Below are 14,340 nucleotides of genomic sequence, written 5' to 3'. Positions count from 1 at the left end.
CTTTTTCACCATAATCATCTAATTCGAGCTAGAAACCACCAAATTTCCATAGAAATCCTTAGTGAAACCAAGAATACATCATAGAAAGGTGATTTTTAAGCGAAGAAGATGAATCATGTTGGAGGTGAGGGAAAATCAAACTAAGGTTGGATATCAAGAGAACAACATATGAATATTAAGGTTTCATAATGTTTTCAAGTTTAATGTTCTCAGAAAGGTATAGAAATGATGGTAAAGTGAAGAATTCTCATGAAAAGTTTTATATTCTTGACATGTGATTAAAGAGGGAGATAGAGGAAGTGATTCAAGTGGCAAAGAAAAGACAAAAAAAAAACAAGTGATTAATGGTTGAAGAAAGGTAAGTACCCTTGAATTCTCTTGTTACCTAAGAATTAAAATGTAAACTTTGTAAAAGTTGTGGTAAATTAGTAAAATAAAGTGTAAAATAATTTTATATGTGAAATATAATATTTTAAAAGAAGGCTTAATTAAAGTGAAATGTGGTAATGAAATAGACATAAAATGATGTTGAAGTGAAATTATAGTAAATATTGTATGTTCATGATGCTAAGGACTAAATTGTGAACTTTGAGAAATTTATGATTGAAATAAGAAAAAGTGAAAAACATATAAATTGGACATGTGAAATAAGATATTATGATGAGTTAATGGATTAAAGTGCTATGTGATAGTAAATATTGAATTTCATGGTAAAAAGGACTAAATTGAAAAGCATGTGTAAGTTTTATGTGTTATTATTTCATAAGTGAAAATGATGTAAAGAACACGAAATATAAGGTGTATTTTGAATTAAGAATTTATTAAATAAAGTTTCGTGATCATTGTAAATGAAATTACAATTGTTCTTTAAATCGTGGAAAATTGAGGACAAATTTGAAGAAGTGCAAAAGTGTAGCTAAATTGTGAAAATCATGAAATAAATACCAGTATGAATAAATATCATGGTTAGTCATGGATTGGAAGTATAAAGAAAATGTTGTTGAAAATTTTAATGTTCGAAATTATATGTTCGTGTAATATTAAATAGTAAACTAGAATTAAAAAAATGTGAAAGTGTAATGAAATCGAGAAAATCATGGAAGTATTTGTGATTAATTATTGTAAATTCAGTGATATTTGAGTGCCTATGTAAGACTAGAATTGAACTTCGTAGATATAATTGGCATGCCATAGTAACCTGAGTGCTCCCGTGTTATTTATGATATCTGTGATATCGCGCTTCGATGCCTCCTATTCTGTTATGCACTTCAATGCCCATTTTTCTAGCACTTTTGTGCTTTGCATATCGTGACAAGTTCTGTGTATCCATCTGGTTCAAATGTGTCTATCATGGGCTAAAAAGTCCTGGTAAATGATTTTTGATAAAAAGTTTCATTCTTGTTAATCCTTAAAATGATAAAATTAGTGAATCAAAGCATTAGTGAATTTTGTAAATAAGGAAAAACCTATTGATTATCAAGATATATTTATGAATGATAATAGTAATAATATTTATGATAAATAAAAATAAAAAAAATGGTAAGATCTGAATTCATGGGTACTTACTAAACTTTTATGAGCTTAACACGTTATTTTTCAACATGAAGGTGAAAATTTTGGATTGAAGTTCTCGTTTGAAGTAGTGATCTCGGCACATTTCATCACATCATCAAGGCTTGGGAGAAAAGGGGCATGAAATAAATTTCATGACATAGAGTAAGAAATGTACATAGGTGAATTAATGTAGTAAGAAAGAAAGTGTCTAGTTGTTCTAATATTTGAGTTTAATGTGTTTTGAACGGTAAATATGAGGTATTACATAGTTTATAAGCTTTTATTACTGTTTGGAATGACCGTGTACAGTTTTGGTATGGTTTAGAGGTGTTTGAAAATAGAATTTTTGGGTTTTTTGTCCCAAGTCTCAAGACAAATGAAATGTGTATCGAGACATAAGAACTTTGAAGCTAAAAAGCTAGAGTATCAAGGTAATATCTCGAGACATACACTCATTTGTCTCAAGACAGAATAACTTTGAAGCTAAAGTTCTATACTAAATTGATATTGTCTTGAGACATTCAAGCCTTTGTCTTGAGACATATAGACCTAAAACTAAAAATTTTTAGTTAGGCCAAAAAAGACCTGAAACGAGTTTGGAATGGAATTAAACTTTATTGTTAGTCTAATTATGTTCTAAAAAGGGTAATGTGACCTTGATAATGGCCCAGATTATAAGTATTTGATATGAAAAAGAATATTCAGTGCTAAATGCAACATTCATTACTCGAGTTTCTCGAGTAAAGGATGTTACATGAATTATGGTCCGACCACATAATGCAACTTAATATTAGTTAAACATTATATAATCAATGAGTCAATATTTACTTACATTTTGCTTTTCGTGCAAAAATTGTTGAAGACAAATGCAAATGATATTAATGTATAATGAATTTATTTAAACCATTTTGCTCAAAAATTACAAGTACAAAATGAAAAATACACTACACATATGGCACTAGATCCTAACATTCCATGGTGTACAAGCATCGGACAAGTGGATGGCTCGATGTCTTCTCAAGAGAAAACCTAGGGTTGGTTTGGTGCTATTGGGCCTCATATCCCTCGTTGTGTCAAGTAGTGAGGTTGAACTCTAGATTTCTCTAAGCCCTTGGGACACTGTATCTGTAGTCCATAGTGCTACCTTTTGGATCATGAGATGATGCTAAGTAGGAGGTGCATCGAGACACAATTATAGGGTGAGCAATGTGACAGCCCAAAATTGACCCTAGTCGGAATGTGGTTTCGGGACCACAAAATCGAGGCATAAAAATAATTAAAAATTTATTTTGATGCCTATGATATGTGTTAAATTGTGTATGACATTTTGATGTTTCAATTTAGAATTATAAATTTGAATTTCACTAGAAAGGACCTAGTAGTAAACTTTGAAAGTATGATGGGGAAATGTGTGATGACTAGTTGAGCATGCATGCAAAAATAAGGGATTTGCATGTCAAATTTCCCCAAGGATGGTATAGTGGCGGCCATGACAAGGGAATATGGGCAAGGAAGACATGTTATGACATGTTTTGTTAATGCATGATGTGATAAATGATAAAAAATTAAGCATGTAGGAAGAGAAACAAAAAATCAAAATTTGCTCATCCTTCCCCCTTTTGCCGTGAATGAAAGAGAAGCAAAGAAAAAATTTTATTCACCTATTTTTTCTTCTTTGGCGAAAATACTAAGGAAGAAGGAAGGATTTTTGCTTCATTTTCTTTGTTTAGAAGAGATCTAGAAGGAAATTTGGCTAAACTTGCAACAAGAGTAAGCTCAAGAGCTTAGAGGGCCACAATTGGACAAGGGGAAGGAGAAAGTGATCGAATAGTCGAAAAAGCCGTTCGACAACATCCGAGGTAAGTCCTCAAGAAGTGACCCTACTTGAATTATGTGAAATAAAGTATGGATGTGTATTGATTATTGATTATGTATGCATGAGTATTTGAATTCTACCCGGGCTAAGTCCCGAAGGCGAATATGCTTGTGACTATAATTGCGTTTGAGCCTTAGTAACGAAAATGAATTATGTATGTCCAATGATAATTGATGTATGTGTTCATGGGAAATTGAATGATATCCGGCTAAATCAAGACAATTATGCTGGAAATTTTATCCGGTTAAGACCAAGGCAATTGTGCTAGTGGCTACATCCGGCTAAGACCAAGGCATTCGTGCGAGACATTCTATCCGGCTAAGACCAAGGCATTTGTGCACATGGTTATATCCGGTTATGTTCAAGAATCTTGGGCTGGAGGTGAGTGTTGGCTGCTGTAATAAATTCAATGAGTACACTCAAAAGCCCAAAGAATGAGGTACGTTTATATGTGCATTGGAAAGTCGACATGTTTGAGCAACATTCGCTCAATCGACTAATGAATTTCAGTTATTGAATTGATTGATACTTTGTGAAATTATATAATGATGAAGTGTGAAGTAAGAATGTGTATTAATGAAATGATGCATTTGGTTATGTGAATGTATTGCCGTAATTAGAGTTGATTATATTCCTTGAGACTTACTAAGCATAAAAATGCTTACCCCGTTGCTTTGGCTCTCAGTTTTCTAGATTTCGTCAAGCAATCGGATTTGGGATCGTTGAAGTCGAAGTCATCCACACTATCAAGCCTCCATTTTGGTATAAATTTTTGGTTGAACTTGAGATGGCATGTATAGGACTACCTCTTGTTTCTTAAATATGTTGTAATGTAAGTATGTACGGCCATGCGAAAATGGCTCGAAAAGGGAAGCATGAACTTAGACTAATTGTGGTTTGTATGTATATATTTGGTGTCATGATGTGGCTATGGCTTGGAAATGGGAATGTTGGTCATATGATCAGCCATTGGCATGGTTAAAATGATCATATATGAACCTATGTATGGCAAGACTAGTTGATTCATGGAGACTACCAAATAGGTAAGACCTACCTTAAAAACAGATGCTGCCAGCTGCAGTGGCGTGAATGTGAAAAATCACCAAAATTCATAGGAATGGAATTAAATAGTGAATAAGCTATGTAAATGAACCTTGATGAGTCTATTTTCATATGGAAGAAACGAAATGGTCATAGGAGTTACAGGTTAAGAGATATTAAAGCTATTGTGAGACAGGGCCAGAATGGTTTCTGGGTTCCCTGTCGCAACTTTAAAAATTCACTATAAATTATCCAAAAGAATTAGGAGACATACCTTATATGTACAGATTCCATTTTGAGTCTAGTTTCATTAGAAACAAACGACACCAGCATTAAAGCCCTGTACAGAGAGATATTCAAGTTATACCGCGCGAAGGTCAGAGCAGTCGATCCCTGTAACATGGGTGACTTTAACTAATAAACTGTACCAATTGGCCCGACCAAAATCCTAGAAATAAATCCATGGATGGATATATGAGTCTAAATTCAGGGAAAATTTACGAAACCAGTTTCCGAGTTTTGAAACTCGAGATATGATTTTTAAGGCGACAGTGACGCAGTTTTCCAGCCTGACTGGAAATGTCAAATTGGTGGGCAAAACATGTGAACTTGGCTTGTTAACCCCTCGGGTCCGACACCGGCGATGGTCTCGGGTTTGGGGTGTTACAAGCAACTAGTAGGTGGGCTAGTTACAAGTCTTGCTAGGAATGTAGAGATGTCGAGTGGACTAGCGTGTTGATGCTAGGATGATGTATTAGATTGAGCCTTAAGTTGAGTGCATAATGTTGAGTGTCTATCACACTTTAAACTAGCCTTGAATGGGGGAAAATGTGGAAGGCCTTTGAGTTACCTTATTGAGGAATGTGTTGGGCTAGAAACAACCTTTGGTTAGCAAAGGTGAACTATGGAGTAATGCCTTGGGTTTTAGCACATGTGATGTGATGAGTATGCGTAGACCCGGTGTTAAGTTTGATGTAGTCTTTATTAAAGATGAATTACAACTTGGACTATAATAGTCAATGCTCAAGAACACCAATGTAGATGGATGCTTGAGACCTTTACGGGTACAAGTGCCAAATGCATGATGCGAGTGAGTGTCCTGCCTTAAGTATTGTGATTGGATGCAAATGGCCTAAAGTGGTTGATCCAAGTGAGAAACCTTTGAAATGAGGTGCTAAAAAGGGAATTGAGATAGCCTATGGAAAATTGACATGCAAAAGGGAACACAGTGGCTTAACAATTGTTCACGTGGACCGAACTACAAATAACTTAAACACAACAATTATGTGCAACAAAAAAAATCAAAAACAAATTGGAATAAAAATAAAATCAATTTATTACCTCTACTCATTTTTCGAAACTTTTATTTAACTTTTAAATTTAATTTAATATTTAATTTAATGCTACATCAATCACCATTAAATCATGCCATTTCATTAACAGCAAAATTAAGAGATTAAAATGTCACTTAAATAAGTTTTTTAATAATAGAAGAATTAAAATCAACGACAGACGACTTAATAAACTTTAACCCTACAAGTAAAAATAAAGTTTGAAAAAAGAGAAAAAAAGTAAAAAGAGAAAGATTTTGTACTTTTTTCCTTCTTTAATTCTCAAGCCGTATGTGTAGAAAAATATTTGTAAATCTGTTTGAAAAATAATCCTGTCATGTCCCAAACATTTTGAACTATTACGAGTTAAATGATAAAAGTTATTTAAATTATTATGATATATTTAATTATAATAGGTTATTTTAGAGTTTATTATATAACTGGCCTAGGCTCTCTTCATTTATACATAAATTTTGAAACGTATGTTTTCCATGTAAATAATTTGAAGGTGTATGCATATATTTTCATGCATTTAAATTATAAATAAGTAAATTTAAAAATGAAACCATTATATTAACTTTCATCATCCATTATGTTGGAAGCTTACCATATTTTTAGAAATAACAAAAAATCCTGGACATTGACGGCTGTATGAGTTATTCACGAGAGGAACAAAGTTCACGAGCAATATCTATTAACGAATTAATTAAGTTAATAGCATGCGTGCACAAAACGACGGCTTGGAAGGCCAAAGGTCTTCTTTCCCTATCGCATTATCTGTTCTTGTCTTGTCCTAACCCAATTATTATATCAACACTAATTTCCATTTTTTTATTTTTTTAGTTTTATTCACATATGCTTTGTTTGTCTATATGTGCACTTAGCTAGCTATTATACAGCATTCACTCGATTTAATTAGGGTGAAATTAAAAAAGGAATTAATTTTGATTAAGTTGGATTAAAATGAGGAAATATTTTGTATGGTTTTGAAGACGTTGGGCAGAGGGAAGAGGGAAAGTGGCAAAGGGAAACGACAAATTAAAGCCTCAATAGAAAGACTTTTTTGTTATTATTGGTTGATGAAAATGAGGTGTGGTTGGTTCCAAGCAGCCTTACCTAAGCTTATTTTAAAATATATGTATATGGTTTTGTAAATTAAAAGGTAATTAATTTAATTTATATTATTCTGATTTTGAAATTTCCCTTGAAGTCAAATTAATTATGCCCTTTGTTTATTTTAACATATGTTGTTAAAATCTCAAACAATTCTTCCATATGAAATAATTAAACATGTGACATTGCGTAAAGCATTTATTATTGTACCATATATATATTTGAAATGGATAGTATATGTCTCTTAGGCAAAACTATGGGCGAATGGGGTTTCTTTCAATAATCTCCGCCAAGTACTGTAGTTCAACCTAATAATTTAATTCCTATATATTTAAAATCATCGCCTTTTAAAACAAAACATGCCAGGTGAGACCATCAGACAGTTAGAATCAGTTGAGGGTAACTTTTTTTTTTTTTTCATTGTCATATGGTGAGACACCTTTTATTTTTATTTAAATTTAGACGTGAAGTTAATACGAGTGTATTTTTTTTCTTTGGCTGAAAAAATTCGAGTGTTTATTCCATTTTATCTATTCAGTTTGCATATTTTTAAAACAAACCCAACATTACTACTATTCATGTTGATTAAATATATTTTAAAAAAATAGTTTTATGAAAGTACGATCTTAGAAATTAGAAAGTGATTAATACTGGTACAAATAATTTATTTAAAATTTACTATATACTTAAAGGACCATAATTGTTGTATTAATATATTCGATACAAATATTTTATTACTCCAACACCATTAGAATAAAGATTTTTTTTTTGTTTAAAAAAAAAAAAGGAGTGGTAAAAGTGGAGCCCGTGAACGTTGCATGTGATAAAGAGGAGCTGTCATAATCAGTGGCCCTTCAGTCATCAAATGCACATAAACCTACTCACGTGTCCCCTTTTGGCCTTTTTTTACATTAAAATATTATTTCTTAAGTCCATTATTAAATTATTAAAACGCAGTGAATGAAATCTGTATAAAATAAAATAATAGCAATGCTGGCAGCCGCTGCAATTGCAATCCGACTTTAATTTTCTTCTATAATACTATGATATTAATAAAAAAAAAAAATCTCATATTAAGATTTCTGTAAAATGAACATTTATTAGGAGTTATATAAATAATTATAAAAATTTGTATATAGTTTTTAACAGATAAAATAGAATATAATTATAACACAAATATTTTGATATAACCATAATGGAATAATAAAATATTTAACCATTTTGTAAAAAAATAGCAGAAAGATTGGAACGAAATAAGAAGAAGAAAAAAAAAAAAAAGATCCAAGGGAGTATATTTCTGTTGCTAGTCACATCACATGGTCTTTTTGTAAAATAGTATAAATTTTCTAAATTTAAATTCTTTCCATAAATAATGTGCTTGATAATTAATTAAAAACGGATAAAAAGGATTGGAAAGGGTACCCTTCTGTTAATAGTCACGTCTTATAACTTATGTTCCACAAAAAAATAAAAAGAAGAAATCCAATAGGCAAATTATAAAATTAAAAATAAATAAATAAATGTAAAACTGTAAAAGCATTCCAGTTATGAAGAAACATGTGAAACCTGTGTTTCGAATTTTGCAAAAAATGGAGGAAACTACATTGCTTTTCATTTCTGGTCTATTTACCTATAATAGCTAGGACGATAGGTGTCGGGTATTGGAATTTACAGAATAGATGTTATGTATTGGTCATCAAGAAATTGAATGATTCACATGCATGGGACATGTAAATTAGATTATAATAATGTCTTATAACCTTACTTTAAATATTATATATTTTTATAAAGGATTTGCTACCTTAAAATTTTATATGAAGTATGAATGAAAAGGATTATCAAAGCATCTTCTTTTTAAAATTTTTGCATTATGTCTTAATAGTCCTCATTGCTTCAAAATCTTCTCCCTATATAAACACCAACCATCACATATTATTTTGGCTCTCAAAGCACAAGCTTCACTTCTCTGTCTTTGTCTCTCTTTATCACTCTCTGTTCTTATCTCTGTTTCTCACCTTGAGAAACTCTAAGAAAGAAGAAGAAAGAAAAAAATGGGTGGAGTTAACTTCAGAAGTCTCACATTTATGATTTTAATTGCATTTTTTGTATGGTGTTCAAGTATTGAAACATGCATTGCTAGAAGAGGCAAGCATTGGAGGCAGAGCAGGTATGGTGCTGCACTATCTAAGAAGAAAGGAGGAAGTCATGGTCATCGCAATTACCACAATGGAGGATCAAAGCCTAAACCTCCTCCTCCCCAGTCCCACAAAGCTACTCCATCTCCTAAACCTAAAGAAGAAGTCCCCCCTTCAACTCCTTCACCCCACGGCCGTTACGGCTATGATCAGCAGTCTACCGTATTCAACGTCCTAGATTTTGGCGCTAAAGGTGATGGGAAATCTGATGATACTAAGGTGAGAATGTCAACTTCTCGTTTACGCTCAATACAATGTTCAATGTGTTGCTTAATACTAAGAATTTTTTATTACTTTAGGAATATGACCAAAAACACATGCACAAAAAAGAGCTACAATACTTGAAACTAATTATTTTCCCAACCAAATCAAACAACAAAATGGACTATGTGGATTAATTCACCATTGTTACTTGAAGAGGAGGGCATTCGAAGTTCTTAAACTTCCATTCATTTTTTTGGCCATTAAAGTTTGATTAAAGCTACAATAGGCAAGTTGACAGTTTTTTACTTTTGAGAAAAAGAACTTTCAGGGGGGCAATGCAGTAGAAAAGTTTAAAAAATAGCTAGCAAAGCAGAACTTACTGGTTAAAATATGATCATATGAAATGCATAGAAAGCCTATACGGAAACAAAGAAAAGCAAGTAAAAAATGTGGTAGAAACAAAAGAGTGCAGAGCACAACTAACCAAAGTTGCGCGGGGCCACTCCAAATTAAAGAATGATTCTCTTTAGGGTAGTTTAGACGTGATTGGAGCAATAATTACCATAGCAAACAGCTAACCACCATTCAACTGTAATTCTATGCCTGTAGTTATTATCACGTTAGCTGCAAACCTGACTTAGTACGATGCAACGCAGGCATTTCAAGACACATGGGCAGCTGCATGTAAAGTGGAGGCATCAACTGTTGTCGTTCCAGCCGAATTTGTGTTTCTTGTAGGACCCATTTCATTTTCTGGTCCATACTGTCAAGCAAACATTGTGTTTCAGGTAAAACCATGTGGGATCTTAATTACTCCTATATTGCGTAATGAGTCAATAACATACAGATAACACTGTCAAATAGAATTGGAAAGATAAACTACTAATAATAGCAGGTTGATGTCAAGTGAAATGGAACACCTGATGCACCTTGAGATTGTTGTGGTAGTAAAGAATTGATGCTAGATCACGGCTGATGTGGCTGAGTTTTTTTTTTCTCAGCTGCATGGCACAATTATTGCTCCGACTGATGCTCGACCCTGGGGAAAAGGTCTTCTACAGTGGCTTGAATTTACAAAGCTGAAAGGTATAGCAATTCAAGGAAAAGGCATCATTGATGGAAGAGGCTCAGGGTGGTGGCAAGATGCCCCATATGAAGATCCCTATGATGATGAAAGAAAACTCATAATTCCATTAAACAGCACAGTTCAAGAAAGGCCACCAATGCCGGTAATCACCTACTTCAGTTTCCACTTGCCCCTGGAATTTTATGTTGATTGTCTGTAAATTAATCATGTTTCTCCTATAAATTGGACAATAGGTCAGAAATGAACTCAGTGGAAAAATGCCGAGCATCAAACCAACTGTAAGGAGCACTTGAAACTATTAAAAAACCAATCATATTCCATGACCAGGCAGCCATATGACATTTTTCTTACCTTCCGTTGTACAGGCACTTAGGTTTTATGGGAGTTTTAACGTGACAGTCACGGGCATAACAATTCAAAACAGTCCTCAATGCCATCTCAAGTTCGATAATTGCATGGGAGTTGTGGTGCACGATATTACCGTCTCATCTCCTGGGGACAGTCCTAATACAGATGGAATTCACCTACAGAACTCCAATGATGTGCTAATTCATAGCAGTGATCTCGCCTGTGGTAATTATTTAAATTATCTTGCTTGTAAATAAGTATTGTTGCCATACCGCATTCAGTTAAACAATCGGCAGCCATACGCTGAGCTCCAGCAATGAATGGAGTAAGACCTGCGGGTCAACATTTAAGGATAAAGGGTTAAGATAAGACCTTGTGAACATCTGACAGTATCAGAGAAAAGGTGCTGAATGAGGTAGTTCTGATAGGATACTGAAAGACACGTTTCACAATCTTATCCTGCTAATGCTTTCATTCCACACATTCTCCATCACCCATAATATTTTGACAAGTAGATGCCAGCAATATCCAAACTTCAAGAGTTACAGTCACTGGTCACTTGACATGTGTCATATTCAGAAGAATGGTGTGGCATCAACCACCCAAAATAGGATTAGAGTTGAACAACACAGAGCAAAGCATACATTTTTGTTTTATTCACTCAAGTTTTGGTTTGCCTGTCTCCACTTACAGCTCGAACTTTTTGTTTTAATCCCCTAGCCTCTTGTCCACTTTTCTTAAAAACAGGCTCATGTTCTAATTAATTAATAAGATAATAATAGGCCCTCAGGAGTCTAATGCTTCCGAAAAATGCTTAAATTGAATCAACTCTAAGCACAGGGATAATTGACTAGTACATAAAGACATCTATTTTTGTGTTTATACTAACCTGAGCTCTTAAAAATCTATGAATCGGTGCAGGAGATGACTGCGTTTCCATACAAACAGGATGCTCAAATGTATACATACACAATGTGAACTGTGGACCAGGGCATGGAATAAGCATTGGAAGCTTAGGAAGGGATAATTCTAAAGCCTGTGTCTCAAACATCACTGTCAGGGATATCGTTATGCATAACACAATGAATGGTGTCAGAATTAAGACATGGCAGGTAACTATACAAACATTATCACTCCCCCCCCCCCCCCCAAATGATTAAAAACTCATCAAGTTTAAAACATAGCAATTAGCTAAACTGGCTTTTAATTAAATACAAAATGCATCTAAAACTTCGTACTTTAACCATAATTTATAACAAGACTAACTTCGGGGAATATATTTCAAGTTACTTGCATACTCGAGTTCATGTGTGGTGAAAAACTATACATATATGAAAAACATGTGTCCTTTTTGAAATATTACCTACACCTTTATATCTTATTTCTTTTTTTTAATAGGTCCAAAAATCTTATCTATTACCACTTACTAGTGATAAAAAAAAAGAAGAAAAAGTTAGTGCAAGTTCCTATCATTCTAAGTTCTTTTACAACTATAGGTTGCTAGTCAGTTTTCTTACATATAATCTCAAATCACATCTACAGGGTGGATCGGGATCTGTTCAGGGGGTTCTGTTCTCGAACATTCAAGTTTCTGAGGTCCAACTTCCAATTGTGATCGATCAGTTCTACTGTGACAAAAGGAAATGTTCGAACGAAACAGCTGCAGTCGCTCTATCAGGAATCACCTATGAAAAAATAAGAGGAACATACACAGTAAAACCTGTCCACTTCGCCTGCAGCGATAGCCTTCCATGTATAGGTGTAACCTTATCTGCCATTGAACTAAAACCAGTGCAGGAACGTTACCACCTCTACGATCCATTCTGTTGGCAAACTTTCGGAGAGTTGACCACCCCTACTGTTCCCCCAATCAGTTGTTTACAAATTGGGAAGCCAACAAATAACAGAGTCCAATCTGATCATGATGTGTGCTGAGCATTAGTGTAGGTAATTCATGTGGTGCATTCGCTTGTGTGGTCGGCAGCGATCTCCTGACCCCTCACACCATTCGTTTGTTAAGTGTAGAGTGTATATTTATTTAGGCCTCATCCTAGCTTATAGGCATTCTTCTTTGAATGGGATCACACCGGTTCCTAGTTTCCACTATGAGAGATTATACAAGCATGTTATATCAGGTAGAGTCCAATACTGGAGTACAAGACTGTCTTGTTCATTCAGGCAGATTATTTGATTGTGAGATATTTATACAAATGCATTATCCACCAGATGTTCATCAATATATATAGACGTATTGTTCCTTGAATTTAACCCACTTGAAAGACTGTACTTCAAAAGCATAAGGTTAAACGAAATTGAGCATGCACAAACTGTCCATGTCTATCTAAGAAAGCAAACAAGTAAGATCAGACATTGACAAAGAACCACCCAAGAAGCAGGTATTAAGCTCAAATGACAATATTATGTTCTAAGAAACAGATTATATATCAAAAGGAACAAGCTAAGACAAAGAATAAATATCAATATAAACCAAAGAAAACCATGAACTGCAATCGTAGATGACATGATTTGTTTTCTGAATCTAATAACTCATGAATTATATTCACATTTAAACAAACAATTCAACTATAATTCAAGCCGGTAACCTGAAAAAATCAAACAAGTAGAGTAAGTAGGGTGCCAACAGATTGATCGATAAGAAGATCGGGCGTCGTCTCCCACCTTATATCTCTCTGGATTTTCCTTCGAATCCATAGATTCTTCTCCCCGATTCTGCAAATAAAAGCATTAGCAGAGATCTAACTAAAAATCACTGACGTTCTTACATCAGACTGGTTCAGTAAAAAGTAAAAAATTGCAAGCTTATCGAAAACTCGATAACAAAATAATTAAGTCGATTAATCGATTTTATTAAAATTATTTGGATTTTATTAAACTCTATTTTTTTTGTTAATTTAACTATTGTTATTAATTAAATTAATCAAATTTATTGTTCCACCTTTAAAGTTGTGCTACGCGGTCTGCAAGGAGCCGATCGAGTTGAGGGCCAAAGTTCATTGCCACTACATTAATATACTCGTGGTTTTATGGTTATGATGGTGCTGTAGCGTGCTATTGTTTTTGGAGGGTTATATAGGAGTTTTGAAAATAGTTATCTTTTTAACATTTATTAAATTTAGTAGAAAATTTAATTAATAAATGTTAGAGGTTTTAAACTTTATATTTATAGTGGAGAAGTGATTTGTTTAATTTTAATAAAAATAAGGATTCATACATAGTAATTAATAATAACATAATATAATATTCTAATAATTTAAATTAAATTTCATATAAAGTAAAATCAAACTTAAATCTTAAGTCCCATGACATGATTCAAATAAGATGATACAGTCTTTGAAAAAATAGTAATCTTATAATACTTTAAAAGAAGTAAATTTTTTGAGCCGGGACCCGCTAGATGTCACGTCTACGTCCTAACTTGGTAAGATATCTGTAAGAATAAAAATTTAAGGAGGAGTGAGCTATAATACTCAATGTGAGTTTATTCAAAAGAAAATTCATGCAAACAGTTGATAAGACACATTAAATAATACCGCATGATATGATCATAATCAAACAATTAGTTCAGACTAT

The 14,340-nt window shown here is 33.4% G+C and overlaps 1 protein-coding gene and 1 long non-coding RNA gene across 4 annotated transcripts; one reads left to right on the top strand and one right to left on the bottom strand.

Annotated features, from left to right (window-relative positions):
- The first annotated feature begins 8,580 nt into the window (after positions 1–8,580).
- On the top strand, positions 8,581–13,012 carry LOC108474520 (polygalacturonase At1g48100-like). Its single transcript, XM_017776467.2, has 7 exons — positions 8,581–9,329; positions 9,971–10,102; positions 10,316–10,543; positions 10,635–10,679; positions 10,767–10,974; positions 11,671–11,861; positions 12,292–13,012. The coding sequence occupies exons 1-7, from the start codon at positions 8,967–8,969 to the stop codon at positions 12,682–12,684; spliced, it is 1,560 nt and encodes a 519-aa protein (XP_017631956.1). The 5' UTR covers positions 8,581–8,966; the 3' UTR covers positions 12,685–13,012.
- Positions 9,364–13,812, bottom strand: LOC108474521 (uncharacterized). 3 transcript variants are annotated; one of them, XR_008279962.1, is made up of 5 exons: positions 13,706–13,812; positions 13,353–13,479; positions 10,753–11,081; positions 10,235–10,616; positions 9,364–10,077 (listed from the first exon to the last, which is right to left on the bottom strand). It is a non-coding gene; the product is annotated as an uncharacterized LOC108474521 (long non-coding RNA). The 3 variants fall into 3 exon arrangements; XR_001869908.2 differs by lacking the exon at positions 13,706–13,812 and having other exon boundaries at positions 9,365–10,077; positions 13,353–13,646; XR_008279961.1 differs by lacking the exon at positions 13,706–13,812 and having other exon boundaries at positions 9,365–10,077; positions 13,429–13,646.
- Between the last annotated feature and the right edge of the window lie 528 nt (positions 13,813–14,340).

The sequence above is a fragment of the Gossypium arboreum genome, chromosome 3, assembly GCF_025698485.1.
Source record: "Gossypium arboreum isolate Shixiya-1 chromosome 3, ASM2569848v2, whole genome shotgun sequence".
Taxonomy (NCBI): domain Eukaryota; kingdom Viridiplantae; phylum Streptophyta; class Magnoliopsida; order Malvales; family Malvaceae; genus Gossypium; species Gossypium arboreum.
Note: the sequence above shows the minus strand (reverse complement) of the source record. Positions and strands in the feature narration are given on the sequence as shown.

Bases quoted from the DNA above. Each gene is read 5' to 3' on its own strand.
- LOC108474520 (XM_017776467.2), top strand. From the start codon at position 8,967: ATGGGTGGAGTTAACTTCAGAAGTCTCACATTTATGATTTTAATTGCA. The intron at 9,330-9,970 runs GTGAGAATGTCA...GATGCAACGCAG, and splicing joins GGAAATCTGATGATACTAAG to GCATTTCAAGACACATGGGC. The intron at 10,103-10,315 runs GTAAAACCATGT...TTTTTTTCTCAG, and splicing joins AAGCAAACATTGTGTTTCAG to CTGCATGGCACAATTATTGC.